Raw genomic sequence first — 21,804 nt, forward strand, 5'->3', positions numbered from 1 at the left:
TTCAAAACAGAATTGCAGAATCCTTAATACTTACCATAAACTCTTGAAAGTAGATAAATATGTACATATATAGCCCTATGAATTACAGATCAGTTCGCTATACTACTAAAAAATGATAATCCAACGCAAAAATAACAAATGTCTCTTTATTGTTTATCCTAAACTCGTAACAATAATAATATATGTACCAACAAATTTCAATATACAAAAAAAAACTTGGCAAATTAACAATAGTTCACCTAGCAATTACAGTAATCATAATAGTGCCTATCAGAGTCCCCAGTTAACCGCAAACAATATTCATAAAATTAACAGTAAATATTTATAAAAATACCCACGCTTCAAAAGCTCTCAGAACCAAAGTGTTGCAATAGCCTACCACGGTACACCGAATCAGACACTCCAGACGTCCTCAAGGCGTCAGGAAGGATATTAAAAGCCCGAGCAACTCTCACCTCAAAAGATCTCTCAACCAGCTCATTTTCGACCCTTGGCACGACCAATTGATTGCTCCGCGAGGAATGCGTGAACACAAATTGCGTCAGAAACGTAGGACACTGATTCCTCCATACCCTGTAAAACATTTCATCACTTTTTTTAACTGACTTAGTCTTCCGAGTTTGATGAAAAAGTTAATTGTAACAATTAATTTTTTAATTAAAAATTTAAAAAATTTCAATCATTGACTTCATTAAATTAATCCTTCTATCTTGATTAAAATGTCAGTTGTATCAATTAATTTACTAATTGAAATTTTTTTAACTTCAATCAACTTTTTTATTGGATATATTTTGGTGATGGTTTTTTCTGTGTATGTTCAAAATTATACAAGGCGAAGTTGACAGATTGTGGTGACATGATTTCCCTTTGTGTATAGGATATAATCCCCATGTAGTGGTACGTTAAAATTTTAATAGGGTGCTCGTTCCGCTTCGGCCTTTATTTGGTGATGGTTTTTTCTGTGTATGTTCAAAATTATACAAGGCGAAGTTCACAGATTGTGGTGACATGATTTCCCTTGGTGTATAGGATATAATCCACATGTAGTGGTACGTTAAAATGTTAATAGGGTGCTCGTTCCGCTTCGGCCTTTATTTTACGATTTGTCTCTTAACAATTTTCACCCCTCTCTCAATAGATATATTAACGGGAAAAAAATTAAAAATGGATATAGCTCCGTTAGCTTTAACTGAAACTAAACATACATGGCAAATATCTTCTCCCCGGTTAACTTTAACTGAAAATGAGGACAAATTTGCCCATAGTTCGGTTTAAAAATTCGTTAGCTAACGTAGCACTATCATGAAAATAAGAGTAAAACAGTGTTTATTCTACTAGTGTGTATTGTACTTATTTCGACATTATAGCATGTTAATGACCTGAAAGATTGGATCCCATATGTAATATATTGGATTGAAATTCGGGTTGAGTAAACAATTGATATGAAATGATTATTTTTTCTTTGTATTTATATCAAAAGTCAATGAGCTAAAGTATTTAAAAATATGCAGGAAATATGATTACCCAATAATATAGTAGGATGTTATGGTATCTTTTCGCTGTTATGGTCTTGGCAGCTTTTTTAAGTGTGCTATTTAAGATAAGCTCTGAAATAGGAACAATCTCCTCAAGTCACTTGGCGTGCAAATAAATAAACCTTATTGACTACCTATTCGACCCACAGTGAAATAACATACAAAATGGCAACAGCGCTCTCCCACATCATCTTAATGTGGAAACCAAGATGCTTTCTGTACGAAGGCATAACCACGTTGCCATATTGTTCTTATGGAAATAACCATCCATACCACTATCAAATTTTAACATATTTTTAAAAATTCGTCATATACTTAGCCTAGGACCCATCGATTATTCCCAAAAAATAAATAAAATGTTTTTGGCATTTTTAAACTTAACCTTTATTTAAATTTTTTACTTATATCACTAAATAGGTGGTTAGATATTGTTCAAAAAACAAGTTAAAATATCAAAATACCTGCCTTTCTTTTGTATGGCGGTGATTATTTTAACTTATTTTTTTTACAAAAATGTTTTTTGTTTTTGGAAAATTAAGACAAACAATACAAATGAAAAAAGAGCTTTCAAAATATCATAAAATTTACATTGATATTCTCAGTGATTATTACTTTTTTGACTCCATTTGCTTACTATGGGGAATTTTGTTTATTTGTAAATAGTACCCCATTATTTGGTTACAATGGACATAGGGCAAGTTTTCCAGCTTGTGATTGCTTGCTAGTTTTCAAACAATTAGTGGGCAAACTTTTTATTTTTGTTTTGTTTTTAATATAGGATAGGCCAAGCAAACTACACTTTTCTTGATATACAAACATCTCAATCAAGTTTCTGATATTCGGCAAGAAATTTAAAAATTGATAAAAGTTTCAATTTAAAATCAATTGTTAAATTTCAATACCAAACATATCCAAAATTTTTTATCTATGATGATTTAAAATAATGTAGCCCTGTTATCGTTACATGTGGCCAAAAGTCATATAAAGTACATAAGTTTGCATGAAATAATTTTTGTATGCTTGAGATAATAAATGTTTTTAGGCAAAAATAAAACTTTATTTAAGATAATTTTTATTTGTTTTATATATATAAATTTTGTAAAGGTAAAGAAATTACAATGAGTTTTGAAATGTTTCATAAATCAGGGCTTAAATTTATAGTATTTATATTAATGATTGATTTTTTGTTGTTGTCTGAATATAGCAAAGCCAAGTGCTGCTTTAAAAACAGAACTGTTGTTTTTGTTTTATATTTCAATAAATTTCCAATTGATTGGAATTAATGCAAATTTGTATTTAAGTTCTGCTTTTAAAAGTTTTTGTCTTTGTTTTCAATAGTACATTCATTCATTCATTGTTTATATAGACACATACAATTACGATTTTCAAATTTTATTTCAATTAGTTTAGTTTTGCAATAAATTGTTCAAAAATAATTGTTCATCTATTGATGATTCAAGTATTTGGGAAAAAAGACATGTAAAACGCAAATAGTTGATTATGTACTGGATTTTAACTTATCATTGAATATTGTGAAGCTCTCTCTCTGTCTCTTTACTATTCTTGCCATTATGAAACTTCTACTTTACCAGTAATGAAAAACATTAATTATTTTTCTTATTTTCATTTGCCTCTTTTTTATCGTCCTTTTTTGCTGTATTTGTATTTGTTTGTTTGTCTTTTTCATCCTGTAAAATTTTATTTGGAAAAAGAAATTAAAAAAAAAATAAAATTATTTACTGAAAAATAATGATATAGTATATACTTAAAACAAATGTTAAGTAATAAAAGAAAAAAAAAAAACAAACGTATGTACACATATGCATTACACCATTGCCATTCAACAATCTGCATAAATTTTCCAATTACATTAATACAAAATTGGTCAATTTAATTGGATTTTATACAAATATGGATAACCATACATTTTCAGCACTAGCTTTGTTATCATCTTATTTCGTTTACAGAAATGCAAATTCATTTAAGGAAAATTAAGTTCCATTCCTTATGTCCTAAGCTCAAAAAGTCATATGGTCAATTGCTGAGACGTTTGTATTTTTCAAAATATCCAGCTAAAAAAGATAAACAACAACCAATTTCAAAGGTAATATAGTTCTAAATCGTAAATTGTGCAATGTGAGGGGTCCAACATGTAATAAGTTGGAGGGAGAAATTGAAAGCTATAAATTCCCAGGACATTTATCTATGAGATTGATCCGATACGTATTAATCCTCACTGCCTGAAGCAAGAGTATCACAAGAGCAAAAATCGAGCGATATATTCGTGTAAACGAATTTTTAGCTATATTGTAATGTGTAGGCGGAAGTGGCTGCAGTTTTGTTAATAATTAAGATAAAATACACGACTTAATGGAAGAATGCAATTCTTCTTTCTTAATGAGCACCGTAAAAATGTGGCTTTAAAGAGTTGCCTCGACAATAGAGGACAGTGGCCAAACACCCACGATATAGATAACTCATAAAATGGACATTGCAAAAGAGCACGTTGTCATAAGCCGCCCCACAGAAGAAAGTTTCGGCACAATGGGTGGGCTTTTGGCGTACGCCAGAATCATGGATCGAATATACACGATCTATGGGCGATATGGGATGGCAATGAACATAATTTTCTGGGATTCATAACATGTGGACCATCTAGACTAGATCACAGAGCTATTGGGCTAAATCGACGCTGAAGAAAAAAGCTATCACGAAGCTGATTTGGCATAATTTGACTTTATTTTTTGCAAATTGGTTTATTTTGTTTCAAAGAAATTCATTCAAAGTATTCAAGCATCCTAGTTTCTACAGATTTTTGACTGCAACGAGGCCATAATATTGAAAGAATAACGGAAGTCCTCAAAATTCTAATTAGAGATTTTTAGTGAAGAACATCATTTGCTACTTTCTTCAATCAGGGGTATCATTTAATGAATTTGCATTTCTGTTTATTCTTGTTATCACCTGAAATAAAATGGTTAGATATTAACTATTGAAACAATTTACCTTTGCTTTCACTGAAGCAGCCTCTTTTTTTAAATATTCCTCCCTTGCAGCCTCGTACATGGCAACAAATTTGTCCCGTTGAACTTTAAACTGGGCGAATAATTCATCGTCCTTATTACCTTTAAGCCGATTCTCAATGTCAATTTTCTTATCATATTCCGCCTTTATTTCACTTGTTACCCATGGTTTTTCGATTGGATACTGGTTTATTAGATTCTTCAAGGTCTTAATTGTGCTGGTCTTACCCTTTGTTACCTTTTTGGGACTCAGCTTATTTTTCTTTATTTTACCTCCGGCCACAAAAGGTGGTGGAATCATACGTGGAGGGATCATAGGTGGAATTGGCATAGGTGGACCATTGCGGCGCATTGGTGGCATAGGGCCGCCCATAGGTGGCATTGGAGGACGTAGTGGAGGTCCCATCATAGGGCCCGGTTGAAATCCTCCCATAGGCGGACCCATCATTGGTGGTCCCATACCACGAGGACCCATTCCCATAGGTGGTATTGGCATCATACGACCACGTCCGCGAGTTATCATTCCAAAATTATTACGAGGACCATTAAAGCGTGGATTATTTGGTCCTCCTCCCATACCACCCCCTTGTGGGTTTACGTTGTTTTTCCACTGACCGTTTCCATTATTTGGTTGATTACCTTGAGGCTTTGTATTCTTCTGTTTGTTGTTCTTGTTATTATTATTTTTCTTCTTTCCATCACCATTATTCATATTATTTTTGTTCGGTGGGGTTGTGGGCAAATTAAAATCTAAGTAACCTGGATTATCAGGAATTTGACTGACGTTAAACATTGGATTGGTGTTAAAATTGTTATTCATCATCATCGGTGGTTGTGGCTTGTTCATGTTTGGTTTTTTATATGGGTGAGTGGCATTTGTCATTTGTCTGCCATTTTGTGAAAAATTCTTTTTAGCCACCATCTTTAATTATCAACTATCTTACTGAAGAAAAATACTTTGAAAATGCGTGATATCCCTCGGCGATAAAATACTTCTATAAAAACTAATGAATTGCGACGTTTGGATTTATATAACTTATAGTAATTAGAGGTGGTTTTCTTCTACACTGTTGTTCTTCTGAGTAAATTTTAGTATAGTTTCTTCGGGTTTCTAAAGATTACATTTACAAGAGATTCCAAAATCGATATACGATAACTAATCGGTTTTACTTTTTCCAACACTACACAATCACAATAAACACATGCACTGAAGAAATGCTTATATTCAACGCGCTTTCAAACGTTTTGCAAAGAATATTCAAGATGAAGGATAAAAAAGGATTTCATATTGAGATATTTTTGCGAAAATCGTGTTCTCTACAAAAAAAGACTTTACCCCAACAGTAGAATTCAAAATATTAGCAACATGTTTTTCAACTGAAATTGAAATGCATCGCTACTCAACAATTTCTCAAAGAGTTTTCGATGTGAGACAAATTAAAAAATTAGAAAGACGTATTGATGTATATTTCTAAAACATCCAAACAGAATTGACGATCCATCCTTAATTACTTTTCAGAAAAGCATATTTTATAATGAAAATTAAATTAGTTTTGATAGTTTTGGGCGCACATCCCCTTATACCTAAAGATTTGAATGTCCAAACATGAAAAAGTCAAAGCTCGGTTGATTTTATGCCAACGCATCCGTGGTCTTCGGTCTATTTTAAAACAATTAAGCGTTGCTCAATTGTATATATATAAGATCTAAAGATTTATAACTTTTTAATTCTCAATAGTTGCACAGGTAACATTTATTTCATTCACAATGGCTATTTGTTAAAACAATAAAGTGTTATAAATAATTGTACCAGCAAATATTTGTTACTATTTTAACAATTTATTCATTAAAAATGTAAGATCTAAAGATTTATAACTTTTTAATTCTCAATAGTTGCACAGGTAACATTTATTTCATTCACAATGGCTATTTGTTAAAACAATAAAGTGTTATAAATAATTGTACCAGCAAATATTTGTTACTATTTTAACAATTTATTCATTAAAAATGTAGGATTTAACTTATTTTTCATCTTCGAAATTAAACAAATGATGCCAGTGTTACGCAGTGTCGTGTACATTCTGCTGTGAATGCATAATATTTTGTCAAAATCAATGAGAATTACAACTGATTTTATTAATTTTAACCAAATTAATAGTCCATTAAGGTGAGTACTATGTTCAGTTTTACGACAAAAACACTAAATTAAAAACAATTATGGATGGTAAAGATCCATGGTATTGATTGCGAAACATTTTATGTTTCTAAATTAATTGATTCACTAAAGTAACCGTGAAAAAAGTGGGTTTCAGAATGAAAACTGAACGTAGTACCTATCTCTAATGGATTTTTTTAAATAATATAAACAAGTTTTAAACAACTAGGATATTTTGTGTCCCTATTGTGACAAAAATACTGTGAATAAAAACTTTTATTCAATCTTACTAACAATATGGCACCTCTAAACACACACATAGAAATATGATAGAAGTCGCCTGATAGAAGCCGCCTGGGAGACAACCAATCGTTGCAAATACCACTCACGAAAATCCACATTAATAAAAACACACCGTAGAGCAACACACGCAAAAAATTCAAAAAAACTTGGTTCAACCGCTGAAATATAGCGCCAAATATCTGGAAGCTATTAACAAATAAAAATCATTACAGAAAAAGAAGTTATTATTGGTAATATATTACAAATTATATTTGAAGAAAATCTAAATTTCAATAATGTAAAAAGAAAACATCGGTACAAACTAGTTGGCAAAGAGTTTTATGGAAAAAATCGTTTAGTTTATTGAGCAAAAAGCATACACCACTAATATTAATTCCCCGATTCTTTAATTTTGGGAGAAAAAGAAGCGGTAAGTGCAAAAAGTGCATGGTGCAATAATGACAGGCGGAAAAACTAGTCAAGTGCCCACAAGACGTGAAGTACCTGCAAAGAAACTTCCATAACTTATGTTTCTTCTCCACCTACATACGTCTCTTTTACATGGTGTTTAAAGAACATGCAAAAATGTAAAATTTTCACGTTTCCTTGTCATTCGGTGCTGATGACAATCGATTTCCACGTAACGTCCATATTTCTGGGGGTGTAAGTGGTGGTATTTATGTTGTGTCCATTTCTGAACCTGGCCCCCGGATTAGCTATCGGCAAAGAAACAAAGAAATAAACAATGTTTCGAATAACAGCAAACATTTTAGAATATTCTCGATGTTAGTGTTGTTGCACATTTTTTCTTGTTGGGATCGTACCAAAATTATGTTTTTATCTCATGTGCGAAAACATTCATTCATATTTAAGAAAAGAAGTAGTGATGCCATATCTTTATATAAAAAACTGATCGTGTTAAAGCAACGGGTAGCAAGAAATACCAGAATTGTATCGGAATTCTCAAAATAGTTTGTTCGCACTATTTTGGTTATAGTCTATATCTGTTCATGAATTTGAATGGCAAGAGAACGATGCGATGAGAAGGATAAGCTAGAGCACACAACTGGCGATTGCTTTTTTCTTGGGATACCTGGACGCCCTTTTATCAAACTAAACTAAGTATTCGTATGTTATTTTCTTTAGTTAAAAAAAGTCATTAAAGTTGTATTGAGCGAAAAAAGGATCATCCTCCCACCCAGGTCATATATCCTACTTCTATATCGACAAAAACTTGGGGCTTAAATCTGCTCATTCGTGTAAAGATGGCAATCCATCTTCATTAAGATTTCACAAATCTTTTTACCGTATTGCCCCTTTCCTTCAAGCTAAAGTGGGTAAAGACATCAACTCTTGGACTCGCACCACCTTCACAGAAATCTTTAAATAAATATATTTTCCTGAATTGTACTAAATTCTATTGATATGTCCTTAAGGGTGTTAGTTGATAAAATAAATTCATTAAGCTTGGTAGATTTTAGTAATTTGATAAGATAGGCCCTTCTTGGCAAAAACAAAACACAAACAGAGATATGTGATTTTCCCATCATTAGGGAGTATATCACTAGAACTGTATCCTTTATGTTAATAAAAAAAGCTTCCCTTGCATACCAAATATCAAACAATGGCCAGCATTTCGCAAAGAAGGTGACAACTGAAAGGCCTCTGAAGTTCTTGAGTTGAATACATGCAATTCTATATGTTAACTATTGCTCGTAGTTTTAATTCTAATTTAGCTACTACCATAAAATCTTTAGTCGGGTATATTAGAATGGAAAGCATTTGCCATTTTTGTTCGATATGATAGTTTCATAAGCAAACTATGTATGTCAATTCTATTATAAGTAGATAAGAATAAAATCACTTTTTTCCAGTTTGCATAAAGCTGAGAACACGGCTTTGGTTTAGCGCATCACAGCAACCTAGTGGTTTGTGTAGGCACTTAGAGGTGACTAAACTTAGAATGACAACAAAAAAAGCTAATCGATGTTGTCATAACATTGACGGTCATAAATGCCGCCTATACGCTCATAAGCTCGTTCGGTCTAACTCTTTTTTTCTTCTCATCATGAATAGATTATTGATTACCACATGTTAGACAATGCTACTAGCTAGATTGCTTTATATAAATGTGATGTTTTAGGGATTGTGGTATATATTTTTCATTACAATGTTTTCATTTTTCAACTATATTTGAGTGTATTGCAGTATATAAAGAAAATTCATCACTTCAGTATTAAATCACATGTGAAATGCAAGCTAATTTCAGTGTGAAGTTTGACAATAACAAGGTGGGGTGTTAGATAATTGGCGTCAGCTTAGAAAGAAAATACAATTGAATTTGAATATGCTAATTAGAATATAGGATAGCTATTGTCACCTTGCTTGATACTATGAATTTCACATCTAATGAAATAAAGATATCAAAATTTCTCTAAAAAGCCCATACACATTAGGTTCAAAATCTACTAAATGTAGATTTGATATCCCTTTTTTAGAATGCAAACGGCATTTGAAATCTGATTAAAGTGGATTTTGGAAGTATAATGTGAATAAGGTATACATTATAGTTATAGGTCGAACAACAGGCATATGGTTTTTACATTATGTCGATGTATGTTTTCCCATTTTTGTAATATGCTCGATATCTCATCCTTCGATTAGTTCTAAACCGGAGCATATTTCAATAATTATAATAATATTGCATAGATCAAAATTTCCAGAATATAATTTTTGATATGATTTCTGTCATGTCTGTTTATTAGCTGCTTGTTGTACTCTTTTGTCTTTGGAATACTCACTCAAAAATTATCTATAGGGAGTTTTTATCTTCGTCAGATTTATTATAGGAAATTTCTGGTTCAAGGAATAATCAGACAAATGCTAATATTTATGGTACCTCTAAACCAAAAAAGGTTTAGAATCCAATATCTCGACATGCAATTTCTAAATCTGTATCTGATAAGAAAAGAATATGAAATATGCATCACTTATCTAGAATTTTATCTTTTTATTATGTGACACAAATAAAGGGTGATTTGTTAAGAGCTTGATAACTTTTTTTTTAAAAAAACGCATAAAATTTGCAAAATCTCATCGGTTCTTTATTTGAAACGTTAGATTGGTCCATGACATTTACTTTTTGAAGATAATTTCATTTAAATGTTGACCGCGGCTGCGTCTTAGGTGGTCCATTCGGAAAGTCCAATTTTGGGCAACTTTTTCGAGCATTTCGGCCGGAATAGCCCGAATTTCTTCGGAAATGTTGTCTTCCAAAGCTGGAATAGTTGCTGGCTTATTTATGTAGACTTTAGACTTGACGTAGCCCCACAAAAAATAGTCTAAAGGCGTCAAATCGCATGATCTTGGTGGCCAACTTAGCGGTCCATTTCTTGAGATGAATTGTTCTCCGAAGTTTTCCCTCAAAATGGCCATAGAATCGCGAGCTGTGTGGCATGTAGCGCCATCTTGTTGAAACCACATGTCAACCAAGTTCAGTTCTTCCATTTTTGGCAACAAAAAGTTTGTTAGCATCGAACGATAGCGATCGCCATTCACCGTAACGTTGCGTCCAACAGCATCTTTGAAAAAATACGGTCCAATGATTCCACCAGCGTACAAACCACACCAAACAGTGCATTTTTCGGGATGCATGGGCAGTTCTTGAACGGCTTCTGGTTGCTCTTCACTCCAAATGCGGCAATTTTGCTTATTTACGTAGCCATTCAACCAGTCGATTATGTAGACCATAAATCGGACGTAAAGCGCGAAACACATTTCGAACCGAACACTGATTTTGGTAATAAAATTCAATGATTTGCAAGCGTTGCTCGTTAGTAAGTCTATTCATGATGAAATGTCAAAGCATACTGAGCATCTTTCTCTTTGACACCATGTCTGAAATCCCACGTGATATGTCAAATACTAATGCATGAAAATCCTAACCTCAAAAGAATCACCCTTTACAACAATATATATATACGACTTCGTAAATATTAGTAAGTGTATGTTAAAAAATTTATTTTGTTTCACCGCAATACAAAAGTGTCTATCTTGGATAGAAGTAGTAGTAACACATGCCTAAAAGTAGGCAAAGTCCTCCAGCTAGATTATAGTTAGCATTGTCTTTTGTAATTTAAATTGATTTTTAGTCGTATAACGTTTGGTAAAACTGTCGCTATTATTATTTTTTTTTTTTTGCCTCTTTTATATATTTCCGTAATATATTTCGAACATATAACACGCTATCAATCGACAGAACTTGTATAGTATATGTCAGTATACACAAACATATACACAGCATTGCCGTATTCGGATGTTAAAAAAGCTGTTATCCAGTTGTGTTTTTCTTTTTCTACCAAAAATAGTTGGCTTAACTACTATGCATAATAAATATTTGAATTCAATATACCTGAAGAGATGACGTCATTTTCTAATGATAGCTCCAGTTTTACCAATGAATAATCACAAGACGCTTCATTTAAATGTTTGCAGAGTTCATATGGACAACTTTTTCTTACTTGCTTTCCAATGAATATAACCACGTTTTATTCCGCTTACTCAACAATAAATAAACCGGCAAACACACATATGTAATTCTATATATGGTTGTTTTATTGTTTATACTATACCTATACATACAGTAGCCTATCAAACAATATGGTCAATTTATTCTTACAATGGAAAATCATGTGGTTCAAGAGATAGGTCTAGAGCACAAGACATAAACAAAAAAAATTTTCTCTGATTCAATCACAAAATTAATTGATCCAGTTAATTTTTTAATTGAAATGTCTCCAATCGCAGAAATGATAGTAAAAAAAAATGTGCAAATTTTAAAAATTAATTGATCCAATTAAAAAATTAATTGATACAATTAATTTTTGTAATTGATTTTTGTTTCAATTCAAAAAATTTGTTGAATCAATTATATTTTTAAATGAATATTTTTTAATATTCATTAAAAATTTTAATTGGAAAAATTTTCGTGAATATTTTTTGTATCAATTAATCTTTTAATTGAATATTTTTTAATACTCAATTAAAATTTTAATTGGAACAATTTTCGTGAATATTTTTTCTGTGCAGGACGAATTATGTGAGTCCTATAAAACAATCTCCATATATCCCATGAACTTTTCACGAGTGACAACGAAAACTTCTCTCATGTCCATAAGTTGCTCAATTTTATTTTAATCTCTGTGATGAGGGACCTCTTTTTTATATCTTTTATATTATAAAAAATAAAATAAGTTTTTGCTCTCTTGTCTTGTAAACGATAAGTAAATTAGATTTTTCTGAAAAAAAAAAAACTGTCTTACGTTTTAATCTTAAAAATCGGAAAAAATATTGACTGCTGTATTGTTTTTAATTGCAGATCTTTCGAAGAAGTGAAAGTATTAAAAGCAAAAAAGGCATATTTTTTCTATAAGTATTGTTAAGTAGACATAACAAAAAAAGACAAAAATGTCGGACCGCAAAGCTGTTATTAAGAATGCTGACATGAGCGAAGAAATGCAACAGGATGCTGTTGATTGTGCGACACAAGCATTGGAAAAATACAATATTGAAAAGGTGAGTACGAATTACTACATGCTTATACATAAATTATACAATTCGTAAATAACCATAGAAATGGTATGGTATTGTTTTTTGTACAAAATAAAAACAAGATTATTATCGGTTGTAAAAATGTCTTATGCACGAAATTTCAAATATCCAAAAAAGGAGATTTCAAATGTAGTATACAATTTAGGATATTTTCTCTTTGCTACAGTCCATACCTGAAGCATGAGCAGATATTTCTGAATGGGCAATCACAAAACTAACAGAAAATCCTTTTTGTACGCAGTGGCATCATCTCCCAAATGGGAAAAAAATTGGGCGGTCATGGGTGTCCAGATACTGGTCCTATATACTACATGGCCTGATCCGACTTTGCTTATAATTGATGAAAACCTCTTCATCAAAGAATATAGTCCTTACCTTCAATATCTCATTATTCTTCATATTTCGAAAGAATCAGTTTAAGACATTTACACCATTTTATTGAAAATCCTGTTCCAGCTTTAATTTTCTGTTATGGGCGTGATTTGCTAAAAAAAATATATTCATGTTGACACTTAATTGTCTTTATGAGTCATTTGTGAGTCGTGCCACGTGTCCACCTCTTATATATTTCCCGAATAGCTGGATTTGTCTTAAAAGTAAAATTTTGAACAGGTATTAAACAATCGGCCGATTTTACCCATCTTACTGATTTGTTGTTAGAATGCTTCACCTTTAAAAGTTTTCCCTTGACTTTATTTTGTTTGTTTGACCTTTAGGTTGTGATCATTGAAATCATAAATGAATAAAATGTCCATCGAAAAATATGGGAATATAGTAATTGGTTTTACCTTTTTTTTGTCTTTTTTTTTACAAAACTACCAATTCCCGGAAATAGTGGAACTAAACAAAAGAGATTAAGAATACAATATTTTTAAAATGTATAAAAACATAAACTGTGCATTTCTTGACTTTGTGGGTGTGTGCGTGTGTGTGTGTGGGTCACTTTTCTCTCTCCGTCTCTTAAGTGGTTTCAGTATCAAATTCACCCCAAAACAACTTGGGGGTTGAATGATAAATGATTTGTTAAGGTGTAGCACAAGGTGAAAAACCTTAAATGATACTAGTGTACCCCTAGACGGTAAAAATACTCAAACCCTGAAAATTGTCTACCCATAAATTCCTTAGCTCTTAAAGGCAAAAAAACAACAACACAACATAATAAAGCTTTTCGTCGTATAATGCAGCTACCGTGACATTTAACCAAGGTAATGACAATGATTTTGTTCAATTTCTGTGTAATAATAGTTGGACAAACGTTAGTTGGGGGTGGAATGGTTAGAGAAGATAATCATGTTATATTTTATGGTTGAAGGTTGAAGGAAAGTACACATTGTGTTTTAAAATTAAAAATTAATCAGGAAATTATATCAATGCTGAAGCAAAATTGAAATACGAGTAGCAATGCAAATTTCTTTATTTTCTGTGCCTAGTAGAATAGAATCTTAATGTATAGAAAAGAAGGAAAACCAGCCAGCCATCGGGTATGTCGCGGATAAGGAGCGCTTAATTAAATCAGGAAGTCAATCGAATATTCCGGCCTCCAAAACAGTGATTTGAAGGTTCTATCTTAGTCTATGATTTCATTAGAAATAATCCAGTTATATCGATTTTTTACTAAACCTCTTTCGACCATCACATTACTCTTCGCCTATTGTGGTTGTTTATAAATCTGTAGCAAAAGAGTATTTAGCCTCTATGTCAACATATAGTTATAACCTTTTTCACCACTACTACTAAGTTACAGGGTACAATAAGTTTGTTTTTTTTTCTTTTTATTATCTAAGCGGGAAATCAAATTTTATGGTAGAAAGCATAGATCGATATGTACGTTACATATTATATCAAATAAATTACGAACTATATTCACACTATTTGCTTTGGACTTGTATTCCCTATTTGACACATTGATCGATATTTGCTGTTGCTTTGACCCTAAAACAAATACAATACTTCATTTTGATTATTATGTAGGTTAAAGGGTGCGTGCGAAATAAATGTTACAGCAAGGTTTCCCTTAAATTACCTATTAATGTATTTAATATGAATAGAATAAAAATGGAACACTGGAATTAAGTAGATGGTAGTTCGCTTTGTATGGTAAAATTGGAGTATACAATTCCAAGCAACAAAGCCCAAAAATGTGTTACATTTCTGTTAACACGCACATACATAATAAACATACCTACCTACATCTATGTCTTTTTTAGACAAACAACAAATATTTTTTGAACGCCACTATATATCATGTAGAGTTGAAAGTGAATATAACTTTGTGGAGAGATCCTTGACAACAGTCTATAAATGTTATGGGTCTACAACCAGCCGTGTCTATCAATCTAGATAGTTTTTGCTGTATATATAATCTATAAAAAAGAATGCAAAAATGAATATTGATTTAACAATAGTGCTTACAATGCCTTGAATAATGACCGAGGAAAAAAAATCCTGTGAAATATTCAATAATAGCTATTATGATATCGCGTGCCTAATTACATTAATACCAATAACAAACAAATATATGTAGTTTTGGGTAAATGGAGTGTAAGCAATGGGAAAATAATTTTTTTAATTTCAAATTAGCAAAATATTTGTCATAAGTCATTGTTCGTATTGGTGTCGACATTTCTATCCTAAAATTGTGTAGCATAAGATCCTTACCCTATAAAATCTATATATAATAGCAGTGCACTCATTGAACAGCTGTAGTCATGTTATCGACAAGGGTATCTTAACTTATGCTGCTCATTTATATCATAGAATATTCTTTTTCTGGCCTATAAAAGTACAAATTTGTAGCATAAGAGAATTTTTACAAATAAAAATGTCTAATCTACTTCATACCATTATAAGTTTGATTCCTTTAAAAAATCTAATTTAGGACATAAAAACTGACCTGCCTGTTTGGTTTTTGGAAATTTGAAAATAGAGGGGCATTTCTTTTTTTAAAGATTGAAAATGTCCAATAAAAGTATGATAAAGCATCCCAGCAAAAACTGGGCAAGTAGTTGAGGTGAAAAACTGCTTACCAAGAAAATTTGCATGCTTGAGAATCATGAATAGTTTAGGTACCACAGATCAAATTTTCACGAGTATTACCACGTAGCCTATATGTTTGTTGTTTATTTCTCATGTTACAGAGAAGTAGTTACCTTATAGGACATTTCCTTGCGAAAGTAATCAAGATTTACATTTAATAGTAATTTCTTACCAATTTTGTACTAAGTTACCTCGCAAGATTATTTGGTAATGAAGGGATTTGCTGGGTTGTGTTCAATCACGAAATTGATTGATCCAATTAATGGGTGATTGAAATTTCTTTAATCACAGATATGATAGTCCCAGCAAAAAAAGCGTTGCCGAAAAAGTAATGAAAATATTCTTTTTGGATCCGGAAGTGGTGCAAAATTGACGCAGAAGCGATGAATTTAACATAGGCTTGTCATAGGACTGAATTTGCATCACTTCTTTAGGTGTGATCCGAATTCAATGTTTTGGATGTAAATTAAAAAGTTCTGTTATATTTTGTCAATTAATAATTGTTTTATAATTTTTTATAATGTTTAATAGATTCCAACGCTTGTCGGAAACGTTTGACCTCAAACATTTTCAAAAATTCACAATTTTTTCAGATCGGATTTAGCATTTTTTTTCAACAAAATTTAAATGATTTGTACCATTTTATGAATTCTTACTCTGTTTTTAACCTATTTGAAGCAAAAAAAGTTAAAATTACCCATTAAAAGTATGAAAAAACAAGTTATAAAAAATAAATAATAAAGAACATCATTGGGAGTGCATCTTTTGGAAGTGCTCTTAAAGTTATGCCTTTGGAAGAACTTCCAATTTTTTTGCTGGTGTATTGATCACCACTTTAAATCACTATTAAAAAATTAAATGATACAGTTAATTTTTTTTATATATATATATTTTTTTTTTTGAATCAATCAAAATTTTAATGGGATATTTTTATTTTAAATCAATTAAAATTTTAATGGGATATTTTTATTTTAAATCAATTAAAATTTTAATTTAAAAAATTTAGGTTATATTTTTTTCTGTGCAGAAACATTGGTTTCAAATACAAGATCATAGAAATAAAGTATGATTTTAATCCTTATCCTGTACTTATGTATATATCAGGGATGGAAAATGCAGTACTATAGTACTTTTTTCAATACTTTTTCACCCCGGTCAGTACCGTAGTACCCCCGCGAAGGATTTAGTACCTTTTGTGTAGACATTTTTGAGTCGACATCAGATTTATGGTACAATGGCTTTGACAAAATATTTTAATATTTTGAGAAAGTCTTTATCAACCTTATTTGCTAATAGTCTTTTACAAATATGTTCATGTGGGAAGAAATTCTCGATTTTGTAAAAGACATAGTCAAAAACAGGATTTTATTGAACTTCAAGAATGTTTTAGTCGAAAAAAAAATGCGATTCTATATTATCGATTTTTTATTTCAGTAGAAAATGTTGTCAAAATTTTATTTCTATATAGAATTTTTGCAAAATTTTATTTTTATAGAAAATTTTGTCAAAATTTTATTTCAATTGAAAATTTTGTAAAAATTGTATTTCTATAGGAAATTTTTGCAAAATTTTATTTCTATAGAAAAAGTTTTGCAAAATTTTATTTCTATAGAACATTTTTGCAAAATTTTATTTATATAGAAAATTTTGTCAAATTTTTATTTCAATTGAAAATTTTGTAAAAATTTTATTTCTATAGGAAATTTTTGCAAAATTTTATTTCTATAGAAAAAATTTTGCAAAATTTTATTTCTATAGAAAATTTTTGCAAAATTTTATTTATATAGAAAATTTTTTCAAAATTTTATTTTCTTTAAAATTCAGTCTCTTGACAATAATCTTCCAGTGACATTTTTGCTGAAATTTGGTAAAAAGTACCTTTCCGCTCAAAAAATACCTTTTTTGTACTTTCTTAAAAATTGTATTTTCCATCCCTGGTATATATGTATTTTAAACATTGTTTTGGAAGTTTTTTTTTTTATAGGGCTCAGCCAAACAGAGCTTTAACCTCAACTAGTTCTTTAGAATAAAATTCTTATAAAAAATTGGTTTGGACAATTTTGACCCACTAATAAATCAATTAAAATTTTAATTTAAAAAATTAGGTAATATTTTTTTCTGTGCAGAAACATTGGTTTCAAATACAAGATCATAGAAATAAGGTATGACTTTAATCCTTATACTGTACTTATGTATATATGAATTTTAAACATTGTTTTGGAAGTTTTTTTTATAGGGCTCAGCCAAACAGAGCTTTAAACTATTTCTTTAGAATAAAATTCTTATAAAAAAATTGGTTTGGACAATTTTGACCCACTAATACAGCATAAGGGTTAAATAAATAAATTGGTTAAAATTTTTTTTAAATTTTATTTATTTTTTTATTTTTTTTTTATTTTTTTTATTATTTTTATTATTTTTTTATTTAAATAAAACAGTAAAAACTAGAAATACCTTTAAGTAGAAGGTACATATGTATGTTTGTTAGGTTTGTTCAATAGTAAAAACTAAAAATGCCTATATTCATTCAACCGACATTTTTAATAAAATTGGTACCACCATGTGAATTTGTGTGTGATGTGTATACTTTTAAAATTATTTACTAATATATTTCTGCTCTTAATATCGTATAATATTTATTAATAAAGAAAATTTTTCTTTTGTATTCTTTTCAGGATATTGCCGCATTCATAAAGAAAGAATTCGACAAAAAATACAATCCAACATGGCATTGTATTGTAGGAAGAAATTTTGGATCATATGTAACACATGAAACACGCCATTTCATCTATTTCTACTTAGGACAGGTGGCTATTCTGTTATTCAAGAGCGGTTAAATTAGTTTGAAATAGAAATATACCTAATAAAATAATAATACAACAAAATCCAACTATCAATAACAAAAAAAAACAAAACTTTCAACCACAAAAAACACATGACGAAATTATTGTTGAACAACCAAGAGATAAAACAACAAAGAACTAAACAAATTCCACACGCAAAACACAACAAAAAAAAACATCTTTTGAGCTATTTTACAAATTTAATGTAGAAAAGGCGATGAGATACGATGAGGGAAAAAATTATAGAAGATTGTAATATCAATAACAACAAAAGAAAAACAAAATACAAAATGAAAATAGTAAGAATTTAAATTTTTCATCTAAGCGGAGAAGAATCTTACTAGAAAATAATGATTATTACTTTTTTCTATATGAAAATGTTTATTATGGGTTTAGTGTTTGTAAGCCATTATTAACACATCAATTAATTGTTTTCATCGTTTTCCCAAGAAAAAAAGAAATCTGTGTAAGCACAGATACTGGAGTTCCTTCTTTTATTTTTATTGTTATATGAATCTTTGCATTAAATATAAACAAAATTTTCACCAGCAAGATTTTTCTTCCGCTCTCATTTTTACACACACGTACATACAATAATTACACATGTACTTTTGAATTATTATTATTATTTTTTAACTGAAGTCCTTTTGTAATTGTAAATTAAATAAAAGTGAAATAAAAATCCCCATTACCAAGTAGAAGATGCGTGAAGCCTTTTTCTAACTACAAAATAATGGAACAATTTATCAAGCTCCTTCAATTGATACAAAATTTTTGATATAAACTAAGTTCCCAAAATATATAACGATGTAAACTCACAATTATGGCCATCCACTACATATAAAATAATGAATAAATATATCTTTAATTTTTTTTTAAAGGAAGATTCTACTTTTGGAAACTCTTAAAACACAGAATTTCATCAAAATCAATATTTTCAATGAAGAAAATTATACATAAAAAATTCAATCTTTTCAGTTTCCAAGAATTGGAATTTTAGTTACATTCGAATAAAATTTAAATTGATGGTAATTGAAAAATATAACGTAACAAAGTGAGTTTTATGTACTTAATATTCATATCTATTTTTCATAAATTTTTTTTACAAATTTTTCGAAAAAAAACAACAAATGTTCTGAGAAAAAACAAGAGTATTGGTATTTTTGGATTGACTGAAAACCAACCATTATATTGGCTTGGAAACATTTAACGTTTTGCTACTATGATTTCTAATGGCATTCAAAATTGTGGATTTTGTGTATGATAATTAAATGTTAAATGTGTTATAGGATTATTCTACGGGTATATATTCATCCCGTCTTGTACTTCAACTGCCCAGTCCGAACGCATAATTACCCAGTGCCGGCCCCAAAAAACTTACCATTGTCAATCTCCTTGCCTTTCCCTTCTTAAATTAATCACCTAAGTAAACGTCGTGCACTTAAAGAAAACTAAGAAGATTGTCTAAAATAGGAAACGTTTCGCCCACATTTCCTTTACAAAACAACATTTCCATTGAATTTATTTCATCTCTTCCATTCTCACATCCCATGATTATTTTTTTTTTTTTGACTATGAACTATTCGGTTCACACATTTCGAATCGATTATTAATTTATAAACTTTTTATAATAACTTTCTGCTCCTTGTTATTCCCAATTTTGTTTGAAATAACATTTTCAATTATTTACAAATGTAATTATGTATTTATAATTTTAAATAAAATTTAAGTATAAATATTGCAGCTGTAAATTCTGTTTATTTTTCTTAAAGGGAAAGCATATGGCCAAGTGAAAATCTTCTGACGCGTAGATGGTTAGGTTAGGTATAGTGGCAGTCTGGCTCACTAAGACTATACAGTCCATTATGATACCACTCTTATTACTGAGTGCTGCCCGATTCTATTTTTAGCTCAATGACGAGGAAACGGTCCTTTTTATAGCCGAAAGGTGTTGGCACCTACATTTCTGAGGGGGTATAATCCATCGCTAGTAGTAGATCGAAACTGGGGTTGAACTCCTGACTTTTTGTATACAAGGAGGGATGCTAACCATTGAACCATTGGAAAAATTAAATTTTGATCATTCATTTATAAGCATTTTGAGTGTTTCAAACCATGTTGATGTGAAAAATACGATTGAAGCAAAATTTGACTTGATGATGAGTTTCCGGATATTGATCCAGGATTCCCTAAAAGAGGTGGTTACCTACGAAAACATGGCAATTTTCATAAAATGTCTAATCGCAAATTTAATGAAACAGTAGTTAGTTCGTGCTAACTATGACGAGCTGGTATCTTCGATGAATATTCGCAGACGATCAAGCGAGAATGGACAAAACATATCTCAATCATATTACTCTGAAATCCAATCGACAATCACCGGTTAGACTGCCCAGGATGAACCCGATTCAAAATGCTGATTCCTAAAACTGATGCTTCTAAACTTGACAAATATGGGCATTTTGAAGGTTACTACTATCTGAAAATCATAGGGATTTTCTGTGATTTTGGAAAAGACAAAAATATGCCTCTAAACCATGAGTATTAAAACAGTCCAATATATCAAACCAGAGGATGATTGAGGGAAAAACGGACATCGGTCTTGGAATGGGAGCTGAACCTAAAGATGGCACACTGTGTACAAGACATGTTGATATCAATTCCTCATATGAATATGTACATATGTTGGCCAAAAATTGAATTGATTATGATAGATTATGCAGAGGAATGCAGAGAAACGTAAATAGAAACTGAATCCAAGGACGATATTTACAAGAATTTTGTAACAGATCGAAACGAGAGATCTTGGGGTAGGTCGAATTATATGAATAGGGATAGGGGAAATTTGAGGAATGTAGCAGTAATTTATGCTGGCATAACCGTGTAAAGGCCAGTATGCACCTCTAGCGAAAAATTTCACTCCCATAAGAAATGCATTGCTATTTATGCTAACGAAATTTTCGGTAGCGTTCAATTTCGTAAGCTGGTACGCACCTCTAATGAAAATAACAGGGTTGTCAAAAGCATATTTTGGCAGCAAACATTTAATTTATTACAATCATTGTGTGTGTAAAAGTTTTAAAAGGTCTGTAAATAATAAACAATTTATTTGAGGAATATTTGGAACATATATTAACAATTTTTAAAAGCGATTAGCTGGTTTAAAATTTGTGTGCACAGGCCGTTTTTTTGTTGTAGACTTAAATAAATTTTTGCTACCGAAAATTTCGCTAGAGGTGCATACCGGCCTTAAGAGTGTGGGAAATGGCGATTAATATTTTTCACATCCTTTGGTCTTGTGGATGTGAAATAAATAACTT

At 30.6% G+C, this 21,804-nt stretch overlaps 2 protein-coding genes across 3 annotated transcripts; one reads left to right on the forward strand and one right to left on the reverse strand.

Moving 5' to 3' along the window:
- Positions 1 to 1,894: 1,894 nt before the first annotated feature.
- fs(1)K10 (female sterile (1) K10) lies at positions 1,895 to 5,667 on the reverse strand. Its single transcript, XM_075298878.1, has 2 exons — positions 4,542 to 5,667; positions 1,895 to 3,223 (listed from the first exon to the last, which is right to left on the reverse strand). Exons 1-2 carry the CDS (start codon positions 5,478 to 5,480, stop codon positions 3,140 to 3,142), a joined length of 1,023 nt encoding a protein of 340 aa, XP_075154993.1. The 5' UTR covers positions 5,481 to 5,667; the 3' UTR covers positions 1,895 to 3,139.
- Positions 5,668 to 7,086: 1,419 nt separating this feature from the next.
- On the forward strand, positions 7,087 to 20,235 carry LOC142228166 (dynein light chain 2, cytoplasmic). Of its 2 annotated transcripts, none has more exons than XM_075298510.1 (3): positions 7,087 to 7,246; positions 12,373 to 12,569; positions 18,317 to 20,235. In XM_075298510.1, exons 2-3 carry the CDS (start codon positions 12,462 to 12,464, stop codon positions 18,476 to 18,478), a joined length of 270 nt encoding a protein of 89 aa, XP_075154625.1. In that variant the 5' UTR covers positions 7,087 to 7,246; positions 12,373 to 12,461; the 3' UTR covers positions 18,479 to 20,235. The 2 variants fall into 2 exon arrangements, with proteins under 2 accessions (XP_075154625.1, XP_075154626.1); XM_075298511.1 differs by having other exon boundaries at positions 7,097 to 7,425.
- Positions 20,236 to 21,804: the final 1,569 nt, after the last annotated feature.

The sequence above is a fragment of the Haematobia irritans genome, chromosome 3 (assembly GCF_050003625.1).
Source record: "Haematobia irritans isolate KBUSLIRL chromosome 3, ASM5000362v1, whole genome shotgun sequence".
NCBI classification, from domain to species: Eukaryota; Metazoa; Arthropoda; class Insecta; order Diptera; family Muscidae; genus Haematobia; species Haematobia irritans.

Excerpts from the sequence above, each read along its gene's own strand:
- LOC142228166 (XM_075298510.1), top strand. The coding sequence starts at position 12,462 with ATGTCGGACCGCAAAGCTGTTATTAAGAATGCTGACATGAGCGAAGAA. Across the intron at positions 12,570-18,316 it reads AAAAATACAATATTGAAAAG|GATATTGCCGCATTCATAAA; the intron begins GTGAGTACGAAT and ends TATTCTTTTCAG.